Here is a 22,500-nt window from a genome sequence, read left to right as displayed (position 1 = left end):
ATCGAACGGATGTTGAAGCCGCTTCAAGTGAATAAGAACCATTCTAATTACTTCACTTAACATTAGTAAGATTTTTAGGATAAAAAGGGTATTTCTTCATGCGCTAAGCTGGATAATGAAAGAGTACAGTGGAACCTAAAATCGATGATGGGAAAATGGCGCGTTATAGCCTTCAGGCGGCTTCCTATTTGATTAAGGGGGAAGGGGGCATTTCTTTTCCATTTTATTCCGTCCAAGGTTGTAAGCGAACGTTGTAGGCTCAAATTTTCAGTCGTGATGCATTAGGGGGTATCGCGGGCGCAACGAGTCACCAAGGGCTGGTTTTACCAAGCAGCCTCTCGAAGCATTTTGACTGGTCGTATTCTCCTGGTAATTAACGAAGAAAAAGTGGTCACTTCTCGTAATGACAGGGTTTTAGACAAGAAAATGAGTGGGGTTTTGTTGTGGCCAGGAAACAATGGTAGTTGTATGGCGGGGTTCCTCTGTCCACTCTTTTTTAAGAACTTTTTTATAAGATCGTTTAGGCTTAGAATAATCAAAATTTTAAAGGGGCTAGGTCACGCTATTTTAGGTAATTTTGTTTAATTTTGTTAATTATGAGCTCTAAACGTCAAATTGGCAGAGCAAGAGTCTTTCATTTGCAAAATCACAGCCACATAACAACTGAGAATGATTTTCCAGCTTTGTAAATGACATTTGATATACACTGATATAAATTTGAAAAAAGGTGGGCCGATGTTTTTCAAATTTACCCAAATTCAATCCATTTCAATCCTCTCCAGTTTTGTCCATCCATGCCCCGTCTTGGCTTCCCTGTGTTTTGTTAGAGTTATTCTATAGTTTTGAACAGTTATTTTGATATTTTAGTTAATTCTATGACCATTCGATCAGTGCTGAAATTGCCTAAAATTGCGTGACCTAGCCCCTTTAAGAACATATCCATGCTGAAAGTCAGTTCAACGTCTTTATTTTACTCATTTGCTTTCTTGAATTGTGAGTATAGTATAAGCAGAGGGTTTCAATGGGGTTAACCGTGAGCCGTGAAACGTCGAAAAATGTTAACCGTTAAGCGTGGAAATGACCCAAAAAATAACCGTTAGCCGTCTTAAAAATTAAGAGCATTAGGCGTGATTTTTTTAAATTCTGAAAAGTGGGATAGGGAGTATTTTGAAATATTTAGAGTCTTAAGAGACTTCAGAGCTTTCCGTTCCCAGGGTCTCTCTTCTTGCTTTTCTCTCTCCAAGACCCTCTCGCTCCAAGGAAAGGGAAGAAGAGAGATCCTGGGAACAAGCCTGGACCAGACAATTGTCTAGAATCGATTAGCTTTGCTCGTTGCGTGTTTGGGTCACCTCGCAGCTCTTACAAGGTCTCACCTGATTGGAGACCACCCTTGAGGTTTAACAAAAGAACAAATAACAGAAACAATGGACCCTAGGCCTAAAACAAAAGGGCCATTGTTTCTGTTACCCTAGGCCTAAAACAAAAGGGCCATTGTTTCTGCTATTTGTTCTTTTGTTAAACCTCAAGGGTGGTCTCCAATCAGGTGAGACCTTGTAGGAGCTGCGAGGCTACCGGCGTGTTTTTAGCAGTTCTTTGCCGCTTATATCCATGTGAAATATGAGTATGATAAAACGAATTGTGAGTTTCTGTTTTTCACATAAGTTAACCGTGACGGAAAAGAAGCCGTGAAAAGGTAAATCATTTAACCGTTAGCCGTGAAAGTTACCCCCCTATAAGACCCTCTAAATAAAGATAAAAGGAATGTAATACTGTAGTGTAACAGAACAATTAACTCAAATACATAAGAACGTTTTTTAACATTAACAATGTCATGTGTTTTCTTCCCTCGGATTTTTTGGTTAGCTGGGTAAGTAGCTAATATCACCGAGCATTGAACAGAACAACTCATTTGTTGTTGAACTCAGTATACCACACGACTTCTTAGGGTTCTACGAAACAAAAGTAATCCATAGATTCGAGATCGGCACGGTTTACGGTCACTTCGCTTCCAATCAACCCGCTACTCAACCCTGACAACTAGCGAAGTCGATGGCCGCGATTTTTTTGAAAGCTGGTTTTCTCTGAATAAAGAGGAGGCAGTCTGTCCGGACAGGAGTGTTTCGCCTTGTGTCCTCTTTATTCATAGAAAACCAGGTTTCAAAAAAATCGCTTAAATCACCAGGAGCAAACAACACACGTATGGAATAAGGTAAGCCATTTTTATTGAATGTTTCCACTTTTAACCACCTCCATGGATATCTTGTAGAAAATCCCATGCAAACCCTTATAATTCGACGCCATATTGTGTTCCTTGAGTGGTTCATAAAGAGAGCTTGAGCCGCCTGTGGTTTACTGGATTGTCTCCGTCCTTTTTGATTTTGCCAAAGTAATTACTTTGGTTCGAACGTTTTTTGTTTTGTTTTTGAAAGCAAAATGTGACGTAAGCGCAAAACCAGCATAAGGTTCGATAGTTTCAACAGATTCTGTTTCCATGCTGAGGAAAGAAACGCTCCTTCGAGGCAACGTAATCTTCAGTATGCACAGTCTTTCACGTTTTGCCTGATTTATTGTCCAAAAAACAAACATGTTCCGTGGCACCAGTCATTGTTTGGGAAGAGCTGAAGCAAGCGGAGTAAACGCCATGTTGAAGTTGGGCGATAAATTTTTATTTCTGCTTATTATCATGGTTGTGACGATTATTTTTTCAAGTTGGCTCCTTTCGCATTGCTGCCGCTTTAATTTTTGGCTAGGTTAAAAAGAGTTCTAAAGGAACCGTTTGTAAAAGAAACGCGTAGAGAAATCGCGCCACCCATCACAGATGAAGATGGAGTGAAATCTGGCATGACAACAGAAAGCGCTGAAAAGGTGTCTTCAATAAATGCAAACACAAATGTTCAGCCCCCAGACTGCTCACTGCAGCTACAATAGCTTCACCTCCACCTTACAAGTGGCTGGTGTCCTAGAGACGGAGTTTAACGAACATCCAGTGACGGCATTTGGATGCGAGAGGCCGCACCTACCTTGCTATGAGGAAACACTGCCAAATGCCCCTGCGATCGATAAACCGTGTGTGACTTTGGATCAATTTGTGATAAAATTTTTCTTATCAAATCATTGCTAATAACCTTAAACTTTACATGATAAGTCAGCCAGTTGTAACGTAACAACTTAGTAAAAGAATTAATTAATGACACTTAAAATTTGATTCATAGGTTAAAGCATAGTTAATAGAGGGGAATGGTTATGAAGCCCGACAACTTTCTTTGTTGTAGGTTTTTGTTCTCTTTTTTCTTGACCGTGCACAAAACACAATAGTTGTTTACTCCGTACTGAGGAACTAACCAATAGAAACGTGTTGATTACGTAATTCATGCATAGTATATGAGCACAAAACAAAAGATTGTGCATGGTCGTGGACTTTCCAACCTAAATCTTGGCATCTTTGTTTGCTCCTTTGATGTGTGCCGAGCTTCCTAACCATTCCCTTCTATTAACCATGGTTAAAGAGACGAACGTCTCTAAAATTCACTCAGTGTCACCATAATATGAAAGAGTATCACTTCCATGTAATTAATAACATGACTAAGAGCAAGTAAAGTGCTGGGAGGTTATTCGTGAAAAGAAACAAATAAAAGTAGTTCTGAGCTTGCGACTATGAATAATTGAATGGAAAAAGCTAAGGATAGCAAGGCGAGTGTAAAAACGATTGTACTTGGAAAACAGTCTCAATCAATAATTCCGTTTGACCACTACCCAATTTTGACACCCAACACGAGGAATCTCTTTAAAGTGCATCTAAAGTCAAATATTTTTCGTTCCTAATATAAATCTCCCCATCCAAGGCAAACGTATGGCTCCAATGTTACCCAGGGACCGGTTGCTCGAAGCCTGGTTAGCGCACCCTTGGTTAAGAGGTATCAAAACCGATAGGTTTCCAAAGTATTTAACGCTGGTTAGCGCTATCCATGCTTCTAGCAACCCAGGCCAGAATTTCACCGGCTTTTTTTCTGTGCCGTGCAAGCCACGTAAACTTGGCAGAACTAGCAGTAATTTGGATCCATGACCGTGATGTGAGAGACATGGGTCTGTTTTCGATTTACGTCACAAACTGCTTTGCATTTCTGTTTTTATAGACATTTTGCATAGAGCTCTTTCGTCATAATGGCGGCCAAATCAAATGTTCTTTTATTTTAATGCTAACAAGCCTTTTTAGCCTCGCTACAACGAGCAAATTTCGAAAGAATATTTGTTTCAAAATGAGACCAGTAGGTCCAATTAACATAAATACAAAAGAATGTAAAGGTGGTCGCCATTTATGAAATTAAAGTGGTCTTTCGAGCGGTTAGTTTTTCCTACGCTTCCCGAGAGAGAAAACACTGCGAAATACCGCTTGAATTTCCATCGAGCATGTGCGAAGTACGTCACAACCCACGTGATGTATTTGACATCACTTCGTCTTATTTCGCGGGAAATTACTACAAAGCAGGCTCGCCCAAACGCAGCAGTTACGAAGCTAAAAACACTCGCAAGCGCCAAAACAAGTTTACTAACTCGTTTTACCGGTTCAAATTTAATTTATTCGTCCTTGTCGCTGGACGGCGGCTCACTAAAAGAAAGTAACGGTTGCTCGCAGTGGTTTCTCTCTCGGGAAGCGAAGGAGAAACCAGCTGCTCGCAGGGTAATTGCAAAGCAGTTTGTGACGTAAAATCGAGAATCATGAGACCCATACCTCTGACATCATGGTCGTTTGTCCAAATTACTGCTATTTTCTTTCCCCGCAGATAAAAAGCGAAATTTTGAGGTAAGAATGGGAAAAACATGTTTGCTTTTGGTGGGGAGATTAATACTGTACAGGGAAAATATTTTAGTTTAGGTGCACTATAAGTCTCAGCCTTTGCTACCTATTTCCAACAACAATGGTTAAGGTTAGCGTTATTTTTAGTTTAAGCTTAATCAAGCTATTTATACTTACTTGGAGAGCAGCATGCATTTGGGGAAACTTTGTGACTTAGTTGTCTGTATTCTGAGACACGACTCACACGAGTGATGTTGAAGTTGGCGCTTATTGAAATCAGCGTGCATCTTATTAAGAACAACAATAAAAGCAAGGTGACACACGCTAACACCAACCCGGTAGACAACCCGGTGTGGCCAACACATCACGCATGCGCACAACTATTTCACCCGGTTAATTAGCAGCCATGGACAGCCGTTTCGGCCTTTTGGGCCTCATCAGCATGGCGTGCGCATGCGTGGTGTGTTGGCCACACCGGGTTGTTAAACGGGGTTGGTGTTAGCGTGTGTCACCTTGCTTTTATTGTTGTTTTATTTTATTAGGGTCCATCCTGGACAGTCTTACAAGACAGACCATTCACATTTTTTTTTTCTCGGGGTTTTTATGATGTTTAAATACATCTCATATTACCCGTTATATGTCAATCAAAATAATATTTAAAAGTTCAAGTTCTACCCGCTATCAGTATGTCACGTTTGAAGTGTGGCCAAAATCTGCAAAAATGCATTCGGGTAATTTTTGTCGCGTATACCACTATTGAGACCCGGCTAAACGTTGTAATATTGTTAGAAGAATACGTCCCAACATTGTTATAAGAGCGTTTCTAACAATGTTGCATACACATATAACATTGTTGGAAACACGTCACTTCAGTCACGCAACCTAATGATGGCGTATGTTTTGGAGACTGGGCCCTTAACTCTTATTGGTCTTTGCAATACAACATTGTACATGTTGAAAGAATTGTTGAAAGGGTGGCTGCACGCATTTGTTGTATGTTCGAGAAAATGTTTGATCCAAATTAAAACATTCTTCCATAAAAAATGTTGGAAACACGTAATCAAACATGCGTGCTACACGTTCCGATAACGTTGTTGATCCAACAAATGCTTTGTCGCAATGTGTGAACGTGTAGCCAGCGCTTTAGCCTCAGGTTATGCCACTACACGAGTTGATTACTGCTGGCCAACAAGCTCGATTAGGTAGATACGTTAATCGCAGTGTCTCAGCATCTGGTATTGTAATAAATTATCACTGGGAGCCCTAATTTCCAACGCACCGGGCTAAAGTAAGGTGTGGGAAGAGGCGAGCCCGGAAGCTGGGAGCCATGGCAACACGCTGGTAATCGCTGCGGGGAGGTGGGAGGATCGAACGCCCGACGTCCGTAAAAAACCAAAGAGAAGAATAAACGGGATAAAACAAACCTATTTACACCAAAATGGTAATAAATTCTAGACTGAAAATGAATGGTGATAAACTAAATTTCTTCCACTCTTTTCTTCGTAGGCGTCCTATTGACTCTTTAGAAATTGCTGGTCAAACCATCTTATTTTCTACAAAAGAACGTAATATAGGCGTTGTCCTAGACGAGGACTTGTCTCTCGAACACCAACGTTGCTGCTAGTTGTAAATCCTGCTTTTTTCATTTAAGGAACATCTGAAAAATCAGGAAACATATCAGCGTTAAGGCCCGTGAGACACTTACCCACGCATTCACTTGTTCTAAATTAGGTTTCCACAACTCCCTTCTTTATGGCCTGCCTAAATCTGCAGTGCAAAAGCTACAACTGGCACAGAATGATGCAGCCAGAGTCCTCACCTTTTCTCACAAATCCGAACATATTACTCCAATTCTGCGTAGCCTACATTGCCGGCTACCCATTGAACAAAGAATTCAATATACGATTTTACTTCTTACTTTCAAATATTTCAATAACTGTGCACCGTCTTATTTGTCTGACTTAATCAAACCTTATAGACCTTAGCCTGAGGACTCTAAGGTCGTCTGGCCTCCATGCATCTTATGTCTAAGCCCTCTTATAATCTTAACTCTGCTGGAAAGAGAGCTTTCTCTCGCGCAGCCCTCGAGCTGTGGAATTCACTTCCTCCTAATATCCGATCATGTTCTCAAAGGCTTACTTAAAACCTGGTTTTTCAACAGAGCATATCTTGACTAGTTATTGCCATTGAGTTGGTGCATGATTTCATGATATGTGACATAAGATGCATGATAATTACAAAACCCGTGATATCTCACGGGTTTATTTGTTTATTGTTTTATTTTTTGTCATAGTATTTTTATTGATTAATTACAGGGGCACCCAACGACCAATTTGTTGTAAAATGTATTATTACACCCCAGTTAGTGAAAATAAATGTTGTAAAGGCATTTTCAGGTGTTTTTCAGTGTTGCTGGGAAAACATTATCTGTTCCTTTTTCCCAGCAAGACACACAAGAAATTTCCCAGCCAGCTAGATAAAATTGTTTGGTTTCCCAGCCAGCTGATCAAATTTATTTCCCAGCCAGGAATTCCGCTCGCTTTCAAACCCCTCGATCCAAAACGACCGAACAAAAGCGACAAAACCAGGACAAAACAGGTGTTTTCCGCAAGCGCAATCACTCTGACCAGCCGTTGTATGTTTGTGACTACTCTCTGGGAGAGGGAAGGGGTTCTCTTTTTTTTCTTTCTTTTCTTTTTTTTTTTTTGTCGTCCTCAGTCTTCAGAGTTTCTACAGCCAGCTCGGGTTGAAATGCTAGAAAAAGTCAGTAATTCCCAGGCAAAACCTCTATCATAACAACATTTCCCAGCCAGCTCATCGAAACACCTGTATTTTTGCCAGCCAGCAAGATTCCTCCGGGGAACAGATAATGTGAGGAACAGATTCGTTGGGTGCCCCTGTAATTATTTGACTATACCCCTTTTTATAAATACATTGTTTGTAAATATTTACTTTCATTCTTATGTACATAATTTTATAATCTAGTTTTTAATTTATTGTTATCGTAAAGCTCTTTTGAACCCTAGAATTGTCGCTATACAAGATAAAGGTATTATTGGTATTGATTATTACTATTAAATAGGGTTTTCGTTCCGACCGTATTTGGACCTGATATCTCCAGCAAACAACCTATGACTTGTGGTGTTCCACAAGGTTCTGTTTTAGGACGTCTGCTGTTTCTCTTATATTCTTATATGTCAAAGATATTCATAGGTCATGTGATAAACTAGCTTTCCACTTGTTTGCTGTCGACACAAATTTATTATATGCTGATAAAAATCTTCGAACCCTGGAGCCCGTTGTTAACTTTGAACAAAACCAAGTTCATGAATAGCTAACAGCTAACAAGTTAACGCTGAGCATTAAGAAGTCAAACTTATTTTTCACACTCATCAAAAGAAAATTGACTATCAAGTTAATTAACCTTCAAATACTTGATAATGACTCAAAAACACGGCTTTTGCCTTTAGAACGAAAGTCGTATGTCAGATATTTAGGTGTATTAATTTATTCTAATCTTAGCTGGAAATATCACATTGGACACATTACTTCAAAGATAAGCAAAACGATTGGCATTATTGCTAGACTGCTAAGATATTATGTACCTACAAGAGTACTGGTAATTAACAATTTATTGATCGTTGATATTCCCTTATTTATCCTACGGTATTGTGGTGTGGGGCCAAGCTGCACAAACTTACATCAATCAAATTCTGGTCCCTTCGCCTCATACATTTTGCACCATATAGGTCACGTGCCATTCCTCTTTTTGCCTCCTTCAATATTATTCCAGTAAATATACTTTATTTAAATCTTTTTCAATACTAATGCATGATGTCTTCAATAAGTTAACCCCATGTAATATTCCTAATCTTTTTAATTGCTCAAATGAGACACACAATTACAACACAAGATTCTCTTTAGCAGGCAATTATCATATAAAATACTCAAGATGTAGCCAACAATTAAAATCTTTTTCAAGATTAGGGGCGTAGTCATTTATCAGAGTCACGGAAATAAGATTTTTTTTTACAAATTTGATAAGAACAAATCATAGGCACTCGCAGCAAATAACCTAAAAGACGTATATATAGAATAGGAACTTTTGGAAGTTTCAATATATTTTGACAGTTACCCCATAAAATTCTGCACAAATTCTTAAGATTGTTGACATGGTGCATTTTACAGATCGATCTATTTTTAGACTACCTTTTCCGGAAAAAAAACAAAGGCATTTCCGGTTCGGTGGAGCCATGACGTCAAGTTAGTTGCTTATGATTGGTCATCGGACTTCTGCGGGAGTTTCATTCGCGGGAAATTAAAACTAAAAATAGATCGGTCTGTGAAAACGCAGTGACAGTCTATATATGACTGTTGTTCGCTCCTAGTCATAGGCTTTTGCTGCGGGACGGTGATTCTCTTCCACAAGAAACAAAGAATTGACCTGTGTGAGGTTGTGTGAGGATAGGAGGTAGTTGCTTGGTAACGGGCGAAAGAATCCTGGGCATACGCCTAATTAATGCGATTGCCTGAAATCGTATCACCTCAACACACTTTTCCGCTTTATTTATTCTGCGAAATCGTGCAATCGAAATCTTTACTTTTTGATTGAAATTTCATTTTTTTATTGGTAAAGCCAATTAAAAAGCGAAATTTCAATCAAAAGTTTCTAAAAACAACACGGAGAATAAACAAATAAAGTGGAAAAATGTGTTGAGGTGATAACAGGAGCCCATGGGCTCCTGGTGATAAGCACTTCAATGCTGCCTCTCAGTATCGCACAAATTTTTGCCATTTGACGAATTGCAACTTTTAATTTTGTTTCGCAGCATACTCCAGTTGGGGTGGAAAAAAAATTGGGCAAGAATAAATGTGTACTTCACAAGTAATCCAGTTATTTAGTTTACTTCCCACGACGTTGCCTAGATTTAGCTGTGAATGCGGAGGCGACCGATAAGGCGGTTACTTGGGGGGAGGGGGGGGGGAGTACTTCCTATTACTGATGTGAGCCTGGTTAATGGGGATATGCCACTGGATGGGGTCCCATTTTCACCTGGCATTTTCACGACGGGATTGACTATAATGGAGGGTCATAGAAATGTTGTTTAAAATGCACATGACTAGAAATTTCTAGTCTCCTTCGCAGCCGTTTTTTGGATGTCACGCAACGCTCCCCTCAACGCTTGGGGGAGCGTTGCGTGACATTTAAAAAACGGCTACGAAGGAGACTACGAAATTTCAATTTCTTCTACTGTAATGGTCTAAGCATTTCTGTACAAAAACAATTTAATTTCTGTTCTGAGAACATATCTAAAATGCGAAGAAACCTCGCAAATATGAGACAAAGCACTGGGATCGGATCGGATTTTGACGTCATCATTGTGTAGAGATGCAAGTTGTGGATGTCAGCGTATTTTACTCCTGCATTTGCCATTTAAAACGGCAAAAGCGGACACAACGATATAGAGCATTCTCTTGATCTTCTTTATCGGTTGTTGTAGTTGTTTAACGAAGAATACCAATTTGGCGTGAAATCCATCGGGGCGAAATCTTGCGACATTGTATTGTGTTTTGATAAACTGATTTGTGATTGACCCTTTTGGGCCACCATACACATCACTTCAGAGCCGATCGCTTGTATTTTCAGTTCTCGGTATCCAGAGTACAGCTCTCCTCCTCCGTGGGCTTAAGGATCTCTCTAAGCACCTGAGTTAATTACTGGGTTGCTTATGGCAAACCCAGTCGAGGTCTGCGTTTAGTTTGTTTGTTTTTTATTTTATTTTATTATTTTTTTTTTTCCGTGTCGGTAAAAGTCTTGCCTGTCACTCCCCTGGTAAGTGGTGTCTTTGTGCATAGAGCCTTCTGCGCGTATTTTCTTAGAATCGAGAGGGTAGTGGAACTGCGTAGATTTCTCTGGTGGACACAGTAGAATCATTAACTTAGCCTGCAATGGCGTCGAAAGTCATGTAACGCGAATGTCGTTTTAGTGGATCCTTAAACAAAATATACCCTTATGGAGCTCAATAATGGAAAGTCAGCAGGAAGGGTTCACAGGCCTGTTGGAAGCGTGCTTGAGTTTCAACAAAAGGAGCCCCAAAATCAGTGAAAACTTGTGACGCAGATGAATAATAAAGTAGCTGCTATTTCCAAAATGATGGAATTACCTGGTGATAGATAACGTTGTACGCGTCTTGGAGAGTAAATTTTGACTTTGCATAAACAAGAGTTGGGCGATTGTGATCTTTGTTTTGACTTCGCTCATTTCATTTCAAACTTTATAACACTTGACGGAAAAAGAAACTTACAAAAACCCGGTATCTTGCCATCATTTGACACGGATGCTTCACTGTTTGGCGAGTAAACATGCCAGGATAACTTAATCACGGCGCCCGCTGAATTCCGGCCATGTCACTTTCGATTTTGCAATTTACTTAAACGTAGCAAAAACCACCCAAAATGTTTGTCGCTGATCGTAACTTTTTATATTCTATATTCACGGTTCAAAATCAATGTTGTTTTCATGTCGTAAATATTTTATTCTCGAACGACCGTCCCGGAAACTTCCTTCTGCTCTTTCTTAAAACCGTGTATCAATAGTTATTTGCTTTTTCATCAATATTTGTTTTGCATAAAGCAAGCTAACAAAATCTGTACCTTGCTGAGTTCGCATTTGTTAGCGTTAATAGTATTTTCGGTCAGATGCTTCTGTTTTTTATGAGGGGTTTCTTGTTTTGGTCTCCCATCCTAACACTAACCCCGTGGAACAGGGCTTGACTTCAGTGAAATTTCGTATTACAAAGCTGTCAGATGCTCAGAGGGCACACTTGTGGTGAAACGAAGTTGTGAGGGAACTTGAAAATTATCAACATGTCAGCCCAGAAGCCAATGTTTCTCGCTTCTCTTTTATTTGTTATTCTTCAGAGAGTGGAATGCTGTATTTCAATACCACACAATTCAGTGCCTTCTGATTTTCTGTAGCATGTACCACAGGCAACCCAGTGTATGCTTCACGGAAGCATCTTGTTATTCATTTGTGTACATTTTATTATTAAAAGACGAAAGGTATCTTTAATGTGAATTTTATTTGAAAGGCGCGCGGTTAGATCATTCGAACGTTCGCTGACTGGATCCATGGTCCTGATTTTTATCTATGCAAGGTTGAAGATTATCTAGAAATAAATCTTTTGACCAGTTACCACTTCCGTAACGTTTTTGGTTTTGAAATAAACAGAAATAGAGCATTTTTTTCACTTGCATGACACCAGACGCTGAAACTGTTTTGACTGTAAACAAGACGCGTACAAGGGCGTATCCGTAGAATGCGCAAACAGTTAACACAAATGTTAACACAGTTAACACAGTGGCAGTCGACGTCAAGTACAGGTAAACTCTTGTTCTTAGGCCATCGTAGCTTGATTAAGAAAATAACACAAACAGCGGTGATAAACATTGTATTCCAACGCATTTTTATAAAACTTGACGTTTCGTATGCTAGTCAACACACATTTTCAAAAGTGACCGTTACAATTTTTAAAAAACTATATATATATATCGTAAACAATAGGGGTCTGGAACCTAGACTGAGAAAAATGATCTGCAGCAGTACGTGTCTAAACATAATGAAAAGTAATAGCTAAAACAGCAATAACTTCTCACTACTAACATTGACATTAAGGGAAGGCTTTAGCTCTTGAATGAACAAAGTCTCTTTAATTTTGCAGTGAAAGTCAGTTTTTCCGGACGCTAAAATATCAAAGTGATCCCATTTAATGTCGTGGCCAGTGGTTTTCACATGATCAGCAATGGCTGATGAATGGTCACTTTTAGCTAGGGCCTTGAAATATTCTGTCCCCACTTGACTACAACCACTTCTGTTCTGTTATCGAAACCAAGGCAATGAAAGTCAAGAAACACAATTCAAGCAAACTTGAAAAGAAGTTCAGTAATCTCAAACGTAAGTGTGGAATCCCTAAAGTGTCAAATTTAAATAACGACGATATCATTTTCAAACTATTCCCATCGTGTCTTGACCGAGACTGAGAAGATTGTTTTAGCACGTGGTTTACGTTTCTGTTTGCCACCTAAAGACGTTGACAAATATGAGGTCAAATGCTCCTTCGAGTTACTTTATCGTGATCTTGTTAAATTAAATCTTCCTACAACCAGCGAAAACCAAGATCGGCTTAGAAGTCAACTGAAGAATATTTCCTATGGTTACAGTTACTCCTATGACTTTTCTAAACAAAAGAACATTCTCAGCAAGGATGAATGGGCAGCCTTGAGTGATTTACGCAGGGATGACAGTATCATCATTACGAGACCAGACAAAGGAAACGGCATTGTCATCGTCAGCAGACTTGATTATCTTAATAAAACTAGGGGTAATCGAAGGGGTGTCTACAAACCGAATTTTGATATTTTAGTTAATTCTGTGACCATTCGATCAGTGCGGAAATTGCCTAAAATTGCGTGACCTAGCCCCTTTAATGTCACTAAATTTGCAAATGCAAACAACGAAGCCCTATTAGCAGGTTATCAGAATACGGGATTTTTTAATTTTTTTAATTTTTGGAAGGAGACTTTATTCAAATCCTACAGTTTTACTTGCTTCCTTAACTCCGTTCATCCAAAAATTTCAAGATCACCCTTAAATCATCCGAAAAGCTTATTACAAATCACAGTTCAATGACTTATCATCCTGAGCCAGTTGTTCAAAGACCGAGTTTTAAAACGAGTTTTATTCTCTACTCCCAAATGCTGTTCAAGGCTGATATTCGGTAAAACTTTACATTAGAAGAAGTCAATCTTGAAAAACAAAAATAAGCAAAGGAAACTGTCACCAAAAAGTTGAAAACATGAAAAAAGGTTTACACTAATCCTGGATTAAGGTAATCGGCTTTCGAACAACCGGGCCCTGTATTCGAAGTCCGGTTGAATATGATACCGTTTTGCAAGGTTAGCTCGTCTCTGAAGGAGAAATATTTTCCGACATTCACAGGAACTTCGTCTTTCCTGGGTCGCCATCCTATTCTTATGGTTGACTTTAACTCCCTTAGAGTGTCGTCGGACTCGGTAGCGTTCTGGATGGCGGTCTGTGTATATTCTGACACAGGTAGATACTGTATCATGTGTACAGCTTCTGCGTCTTGCTCTGTTTCACCTGGACTAGTGGAACTGCCATAGGCACGGCTTAGTGTATCGGCTAAAACCATCTCTGAGCCCTTCCTGTACGTAACAGTCAGGTCGAATTTCTGGAGTCTCAGCAGCATACGTTGCAAGCGCCTTGGGGCGCTGGTCAAACTCTTCTTGTATATACTCTCGAGTGGCTTGTGGTCTGTCTGCACGAGCACTGGACGGCCATATACATACTGCTCAAAACGTTCTACAGCAAACACGATTGCCAACATCTCTTTCTCTATCTGTGCGTAATTGGTCTCTGTTTCAGTCATCGATCGTGAGGCATACGCTATTGGTCAACCATCTTGCATCAAACAGGCTCCCAGTCCTCTGTCAGATGCATCACACTGGATCTCTACTTTGTCTTTTGGGTCAAAGAACTTCAAAACTGGAGCTTCTGATATGACTTGCTTGGCATTGTTGAAGCTTTGTTCTTGTGGGGTGTCCCAACAGAACTGGTTGGTTTCTTTCAGGAGATCCCTGAGGTTGAGTGCGTAGCGCTGCAGGTACTTTACCATCCCGAGGAATCGTTTGAAGTCTTGTTTGTTCTGCGGCGACGGCATTTCTTGGATGCCTTGCAGTTTGGCGGGATCTGGTTTGAGACCATCTTTAGAAACGGTGTGGCCCATGAAGGATACCTCCGAGCAACGGAACTTCAGCTTCTCTTTATTTAGTTTGATTCCCTTATCACGACATCTTTGGAATAGTGCCCGTAGCTTTGTGTCATGGTCGCTTAGTGCCTCAGCATCTGTCTCCCCGACACCGTATAAGAGGATGTCATCAAAGATGGGCTCGACGCCGTTCAGACCTTCTAAAGCGTTGTCGAGTCTTCTTTGGAATTCCTCCGGAGCGACATGCGAGTCCATTTGTACCTGCCCCAAGGGGTCCCAAACGTGGTAAGGAGACTACTCTGCTCATCTAACTGAGCGTGCCAAAAGCCGTTTTTGGCATCTACTACGGTGAATACCCTTGCATTCGTTAGATTAGGCAGCAGGTCGTCAATAACGGGCAGCGGGTAGTAGCTTCTCTTCAACGCCTTGTTTAGGGGCTTTGGGCCAATACAGAGACGTATCTTACCATTCCGTTTGGTCGCCACTACCATAGACGAGACCCAGTCTGTAGGAGCATGGACCGGTTGGAGAATACCCTTGTCTGTCAGGCGGTCTAGTTCGTGCCTTAATGGCTCCTTTAGCGCTATTGGAGTCTTGCGAACGGGTAACGCTACTGGGGAAACTGAGTTATCTACTTCGAGGTGGAGTTGCCCTTCTAATTTGCCGTCTCCCTCGAAAACATCCTTGAACTCTGCTACGATATCATTGTTATGGGGTCGCGCGGGCGCGGGCGTTGCTGTCATCACTGACATGATATTATCACTGTTTATTGTCATGAGTTTGAATTCTTGAATGGCTTGCGCACCGAGAATTGGCGGGAGAAATAATCCCTCGAGTTTGGACTCGAGTTCCAGTTCGAGTTCGAGTTGAAGATCGAGTTAGACTTCGATTTGAAATAAATTGACAAGAGGTGAAGGGGAAGATAGGCAAAGACCAAACAAACCAAATAAGCTTTTCTGGCTTTGCAGCCCGGCAGCAGTCAATTTTTTTTTTGTTTTTTCTTAATTTTACTAAAGTTAAAGAAAAAGTTTTAAGAAATATATATTTACCAAAATATATGTACAGTGTGACAAACAACCAGCCGTCCACTTAAACTAAAAGCTTAAAATTAATTGTACTAATACAACAACTAATACAAGAACTACATGAAAATAAAAACATTGATGACATGACAAAAAAATGGCTGTTACAAACACCGAGCCCGCCTAGAATTCCCATATTCTACACCCTAACTAAAATTCACAAGCCTACACCAGTAGGTAGGCCAATAATATCAGGTTGTGACTGACCAACAGAAAGAATCTCAGCATTTCTTGATAGGCTGTTGCAACCGATAGCACAAAGACAGGCTTCTTATCTTAAAGACTCTACAGACTTCATTAATTTCATAGAAAGCACAAAAGTCCCAAAGCACGCGATCATTGTTTCAATGGACGTGACAAGTCTATATACCAACAATCCCCTACTCACTACAAAGATAAACCCCCGATTCCAACACAGTCACTTGAACGAGCGCTCAGACTCATTTTAAAAGAGAACTCATTCCATTTTTATGGAAAAAATTACCTCCAAACACACGGGACAGCGATGGGAACAAAGGTCGCTGTTACTTTCGCAAATATCTTCATGGCGAAAGTAGAAACAGAGTTATTAAAAAGGAGCGCAATAAAGCCTATCTTTTGGAAAAGATATATAGACGACATCTTCTCTCTCTGGGGTACCGGAAGAGAACAAATAACACACTTCATTGAACAAGCAAATAATCACCACGCCACTATTAAATTCCCAGCAGAAATCTCTGAGGAAAATGTCACATTTCTGGATACAATTGTGTACAAATGCAAACGGTTTAACAGCTCGTCAATTCTCGACGTGCGAACGCATTTTAAACCTACTGAAACTTTTCACGTCTTGCCACCCATTAGGGGTCAAGAAGGGCTTTATAAAAGGCGAAGCCCTCCGGTTACTCAGAACAAATTCCTCAAAAGTAAACTTTCAAAACCGACTAGAAGAACTCCAAACGCACCTTAGAGAGAGAGGATATCCACGAAACTTAATAACTCCAACTCTCTCTGAAATACACTTTGAAAACAGGAAAGAAGCACTCCGACAAAAACCATCAAGAGAAAAAACCATTTTGCCCTTTTGATTTTGGACAGTCAACGGCGAACTCCATCGCTCAAAAAAACCGCTTTTGAGGTAAAAGGACGAATATAAACCACAGGTAAGGTAATTCAACGTTTATTTATCATTGATTTACATACATAGTTAACGATATATCGCTATAGGTGAAGCAAACGGTAAATCCAGTGCATTTACTATAAAATAACAATCGGCTACACATCCGATTGTGTGGGCGCCCTGTGGAACAACTTGTGGCATTTGACTAGTGCTGGACCCTTCGCCGTCTTTTTCCATGATTTTATACCAGAGACTATTGGATTCGACAAATTCTGATACCATGTAACGTTTCTACGTCTTAGGGAAGACAACACGTTTTCTAAGATAGTAAATCACTTTACTGAAGATGAGAAAAGACTGCCTAACTCACACAAAATATCCTGCTAAGTGGGGTAAACAAGGACGTGTTGAATTACGACGAGCGTGACGGGATTAGAATAATGTCACAGGGATTCTGAACCAAGTACGACCTTTCATTTGTGTCCATCCATGCTTCTCTTTCCTTTAGCTGTATTCCTCTTATGTTGTTCAAAAGTTTTAAGCGGTTATTGCAATGTTTCATTCTACTTTTTGGGCAGTTTTGGTTTGGGTGTCATGTGATAGAGTTGTTTGCAGTATTGAAGTCACGTGATCACCTCAAGCATGGTCTCTCTTCCTCTCCGCTTCGTAAAAGAGAGCAAGACTGGATTCAACATACGCAGACACACATACGCAGTGTTCCATTTTTATCCTGGTGATGTAATGTACTAGAAGTGATTGCAGTTTCATAGTTTCACGTTTTGTAGTCACGAAGGAGAGACGTTCCGTGTTTTGAGAAGCTGAATGCATAACTGGTGGTGGTGTTTGAGTTTTGTCGTTTTAATCTGTTACACTGAAAGTGTACAGTCGCAGTCATCAGAATTATGCTACAGTGTTGATGATTGTAACTCTGGTAAATGCTGTCGAAGAACGCGTAGGTGCTTAGATTATGGGTCATGTCGTTGTGAAGACGACACGGATTGCGAATTGGAAGAAGAGTGCGGCTCATTAGGGTATTGCTTTACGAAATTTTCTTCGCCAACGCAGACGAACTTGTATAGTTGCTTTTCTGACTACGATTGTGCAACCTACAAGACATGCGAAGATGGAAAGTGCATTCAAAGACAAGAAGAAGAAGAAGGAGCGTTTGGCAGTAGAATGAACGTCGGGATTATAATCCTGATGTTGACTGTAGCGTGTACAGCGTCTTGTATTTGTTTTTTGTGCAGGAAAGCAAGGCGACAACCGGCAGTCCGTGTTCCTCTTCCGCTGACCACGACTCGGACTGTAGCTTTAGAAAGAAATGGACAGGAAATGCGATCAGAAACTACACCTGCACACGCAACAGTTATAGTGGTCGGCGTTTTGGAAGATAGTTCAGTACCCAGTGAAGGTCCACCACCTTATAACTCTCTGGAATTCAATTCAAGCAACCTACCCCCGGAACATTCTCCACCGAGCTATGATGAGGCTGTTAGAAATTCAGGAATCTCTCCGACGTAATATTCAAGCCCTCTTGATCAAGTAATCTTTCATTAATACGTTCAAGGAAGTAACTTCAATGATTAATTCGGAATGTTATCAATTTGATCTAGTTACCCCATTGGCAAAGAGACATTTGCCATCAATATAGTAATGTAAAACAAGTTTTAGATAGTTGGGTTAATTCGGAAGGGTTTTTAAAATTAAGTTGTGATGGGTCGTTCAGTCGTGCTGACGAGCCGTCCGGCAGGAAGTCTCAGTATAAGTATCTCGTACACTTATTTCCTTTAGCATGTGTTACACTGGAAAGTTAGGTCGTCAAAAAAACTCATGTGTGTGGTATGCTGCACTGTTTGATCGTGTGCCAACCCGACTTCAGCCTGTGGAGTCGTCTCAACCAAGTATTCAGCCCAACTCAGTTTTCGTGGGCTAGCTTACCCTTCCATGAAAACACTCCACACTGTGTTGTTATGGTAAAAATACAATAGAAAGCAATACATACGTACTAGTTATGCAATGCCTTCAAGTGGTATACATACTTCTTATTCAATGGTTTAACAAATAATACACGCGGATATTTCGCATTTAGTAAATACAAGCAATTAGCGAAATGAGTATTGTATGTTAAACCATCGAATAAGAGATTTATTATACCACTACAGAAAGGTGTTATTTTCATTCAATTTCATCTGTTAAGAGTGTTTCTAAAAAAATGCATCATCTGTCCTTCCAGGCGCTTGCAAACGATGTAAACAGCACAGAAAGCCAGCCAAATTTCCTTTATTTGATTGTATAAACAAAATGACATCTCAGAGACAAGCGATGACAAGCTAAATTCTCATGCTTTGTATCACGTTGAAAACAATTTCTTTTATTGAAAAACTGCTGTTCCGTCTGTATTTGCTCTGTTCTAAACCGGTGAAACCAGGACACTACGGTGTATTGCCGGCAGTCTCATATTTTGCGCATTCTCTTGACCAAATATGGTAAAATGGCGTAATTGTGGAATAATAATGTGGAATATCCCACAAGTCCCTTGGATTTTCTTGGTATATACACTCGCTATATGTACCACGAGAAAGCGTTGCATAACTACCTCATTATAGGAAATTAATGCTCCATGAAACTAATGCAAATCGTTAAAATTTGAATTAATTTAAGTCGCACTAATGATGTTTCCATAACAGTAATTAATTTTGAAACCTCTCCACACCTAAAAAACAATAAAATAAGGTACAAGCTTTCTTTCTTCCATTAACCCCTGCATTAATTAGAATTTTGAGGACTGTTTTCTTCACCAGAGGACTCAGTTTTGTGCAATGATTTTTTTTCCATCCAGGGTTGAATAAATTTGTTCCAGTGGTCACCACCAACTGTGTCTTAATCCCATTAATTTCCTTTATTGTGAAATTCTACCTCCTCCTTCACATTAATTTTCTTTATTCAAAAGTCATATTAATTTTTCAACGTCTTAATTTCATGGAGTGTTAATATCCTATAATAACATATTTTAGACTTAGCTCTTATTAACCGAGCAGGAGGTCGTGAGGACCCAAGGCAGTGAGGTCTGTACACACGACCGAGGTCAAGATTCTCCCATACAGACTGACTAAGCTCGGTTAATAAGGTGTTTATTATATGGCAAACAAGAACAATTTAATTTGTTTAATGTAACTGGTTTGTACTAACTGACATTTTGTTTGCGACCAGCGATGAGTGGCGATGAGCTGAACTTAATTCTGTAATTTTGCTTGTCATCCTCTCTTTTGCAATCATGCTGTTTGGCACTTCCATAAATAGATATTGGTAGAAGAAAATACTCAATATTTTTGCATTTTAGTTTGCATCTTTTCACCGTAAAACCTTACCGGTCTAGATGCTGGTCTAGATGGGAAATTTAGACCACGGTCAATATCGATTTCAGCCAATCAAATTCATGAACTTGGTAGTTCCCAGTCCTTGTGAGACAGAGCCATATAATAACATGCCATAGAAAATACAGTGGCCAGCAAGGCACGATGGGAAGGTTGGGTGTGACACTGTTGAATTGCACTGATTGGTGGGAAGGTTCGGTGGAACACTGGTGGGAGGAGAGTGCTATTACCACTAGGCCATCCAAGCTCCCCAGGTCAAACCTTCAAGGCCAGCTCGGTATTTAACCTTGATTTGCTTACTTGGTTCTGAACAACTTGGTGCATGTTTTTTACAAGAATGACACAGACGGCAACAACATTACCAAAAACAATAACATAATAATGGTTAAAAGAGGAGAAGTAATTATTATTGTGCTGCACATGCGGCTTACATTTTAGCACATATTAGTGACTTTTTATCCTTATTATGTGAAGTCTTTCACATTGACCATGTGGTCTGCAAAAATTTAGGTCAGTTCCACATACTGTGAGGATACCTTTTTACAGATAATGACTATGCAGAAAGAAACCAGAACAAACTCAGACTGACACTAGTTCGTATTGGCCTCCATACATTTCTTTTTTTGCATTTACGTAAGACTGGCCTGATAATGAACTCAGACTGGCCTGACTTCATCTTGGTTGCTGGGCTGAGACGAGAAACTCACGTACTGGTCTAAGTTCATACCGTTCTCATGTAAATGACAACAAATCTCGGACCGGGTCCAGAAATTTCAAGCCTGCATGCTTTTGGGTTAGCAATGTATTTGTTAGACAAAAGATATCATTTTGTCCAGAAACCAGGCACCAAGCAAAAATTTCATACCAGTTCATACTGGTCTGAGTTCATCCCAGCCCCATGTAAATACCTCCTAGTCACTTAAATTATTGAAAAGTAAATAAAAGTAGTTGGTGGGCATGTTTTTGGTGAAAAGAAGACCTTCCTTATTGTGTAATAATTCAAATACTTATATGTTCAATCAGTAAAAAAACAGAAAAAAGTGCTTTATTATCTGTATCATCATTTCTAAGTATAAAACCAGGTATTTCTCCTTATTATCTTAGTTGCCTATCTGTCCTTTGAACCCAACTTAAGATGCAAGATGATTTCCGAAGAAATATTGTTATCAGGATCTGTATGACAAAATTAGACGCTTTGCAGTCTAGTCACGCTTCAATGTTTTTCTTCTCAATCCTTGCTTTTTTTTTGGTTTCAAACCATTGCAAAGTTTTACTGTGAGATTTGAAAGACTGAAAATTTCCCTGTTTTCCTAATAGTCTCATCCCGTTCTGGGACACTCTGGGGTAAATCGGGGGGGGGGGGGGGGGGTTTGGGGGGGGCTCGAACTTCCTAAATGAAACAGCTAACATCAATATATAATATAAAATTAATTCAAACAATCTTAAATGCAATAAATTCATAACCAAGTTAACCCTCTGCTGCTCAATAAAGGTAAAACGTTTTCTCCATAAAAAACAAATAAATTGTTGGTTCACTGTGAACGTGGCTCCATTAAAATGCAGTATATTCAGGAGCCCATCTGGAGCGTGCAACTTCCATACAGCGTCTGTGAAACGGCGTTTTCACAAGTAGGTTTATTTTTAGACTAGCCCTTCCCGCGAATTAGGTAAAAAAACAAAGGCAGTTCCGGTTCGGTGACCCTATGACGTCAGCTTAATTCTTGTGATTTGTCATCGGGCTCCAGTGGGAGTCTCATTAGCGGGAAATTCAATCTAAAAATAACCTTACTTGTCAAAACGCCGTTGCACGAAAATAGGTAAGTTGCACGCTCTGGTTGATGGGCTCCTGGTATATTTTATAATAGTTTGGGTCTTTTTCACCCGGGTTTGTTATACTTTGATGCAAAAGGAATGGCATTTTAACTTTCAAAAATGAGATATTAAAACATACTGGCCTTGCCTCAGAATGGCGGAAATCGCGTTTCTGAAGACTTGAAATTTCAAAATTTTCCAGGGATGTCCCCAGAACCCTCCTACAGGGGGCTGCCAAAGATGGCCCCTTTCATTGAACCCCCTCTGCTAAAAGCCTGGATCCTCCTCCCCAGGAGGAAAATTTCATAAATTTGCAGGGTTAATCTGACTGTGGAATCGATTTCAAGCATGGCTTTCTCAAGTTCTTAAATGGTCTAAAATCTTGACTTTCACTGCTGTACCCCTGAAAATTTGCATTATGGCCAAGTGAAACATTGGAATTGAGTAACTTTAGCAATTATGGGTCACATGACCTTTCAACCTCTGGAATCTATCAGTATTCAGGCATGGCCACGAGACTTTATGGTCAATTCTGTTTTCTTTATCTCAC

At 39.9% G+C, this 22,500-nt stretch overlaps 1 protein-coding gene across 1 annotated transcript; it reads left to right on the top strand.

Annotated features, from left to right (window-relative positions):
* The first annotated feature begins 17,486 nt into the window (after positions 1–17,486).
* Positions 17,487–20,081, top strand: LOC137970570 (uncharacterized). Its single transcript, XM_068817095.1, has one exon. It carries the CDS (start codon positions 17,587–17,589, stop codon positions 18,283–18,285), a length of 699 nt encoding a protein of 232 aa, XP_068673196.1. The 5' UTR covers positions 17,487–17,586; the 3' UTR covers positions 18,286–20,081.
* Positions 20,082–22,500: the final 2,419 nt, after the last annotated feature.

This window comes from Montipora foliosa, chromosome 9 (genome assembly GCF_036669935.1).
Source record: "Montipora foliosa isolate CH-2021 chromosome 9, ASM3666993v2, whole genome shotgun sequence".
Classification (NCBI taxonomy): domain Eukaryota; kingdom Metazoa; phylum Cnidaria; class Anthozoa; order Scleractinia; family Acroporidae; genus Montipora; species Montipora foliosa.
This window is presented reverse-complemented; position numbering and strand designations above follow the sequence as displayed.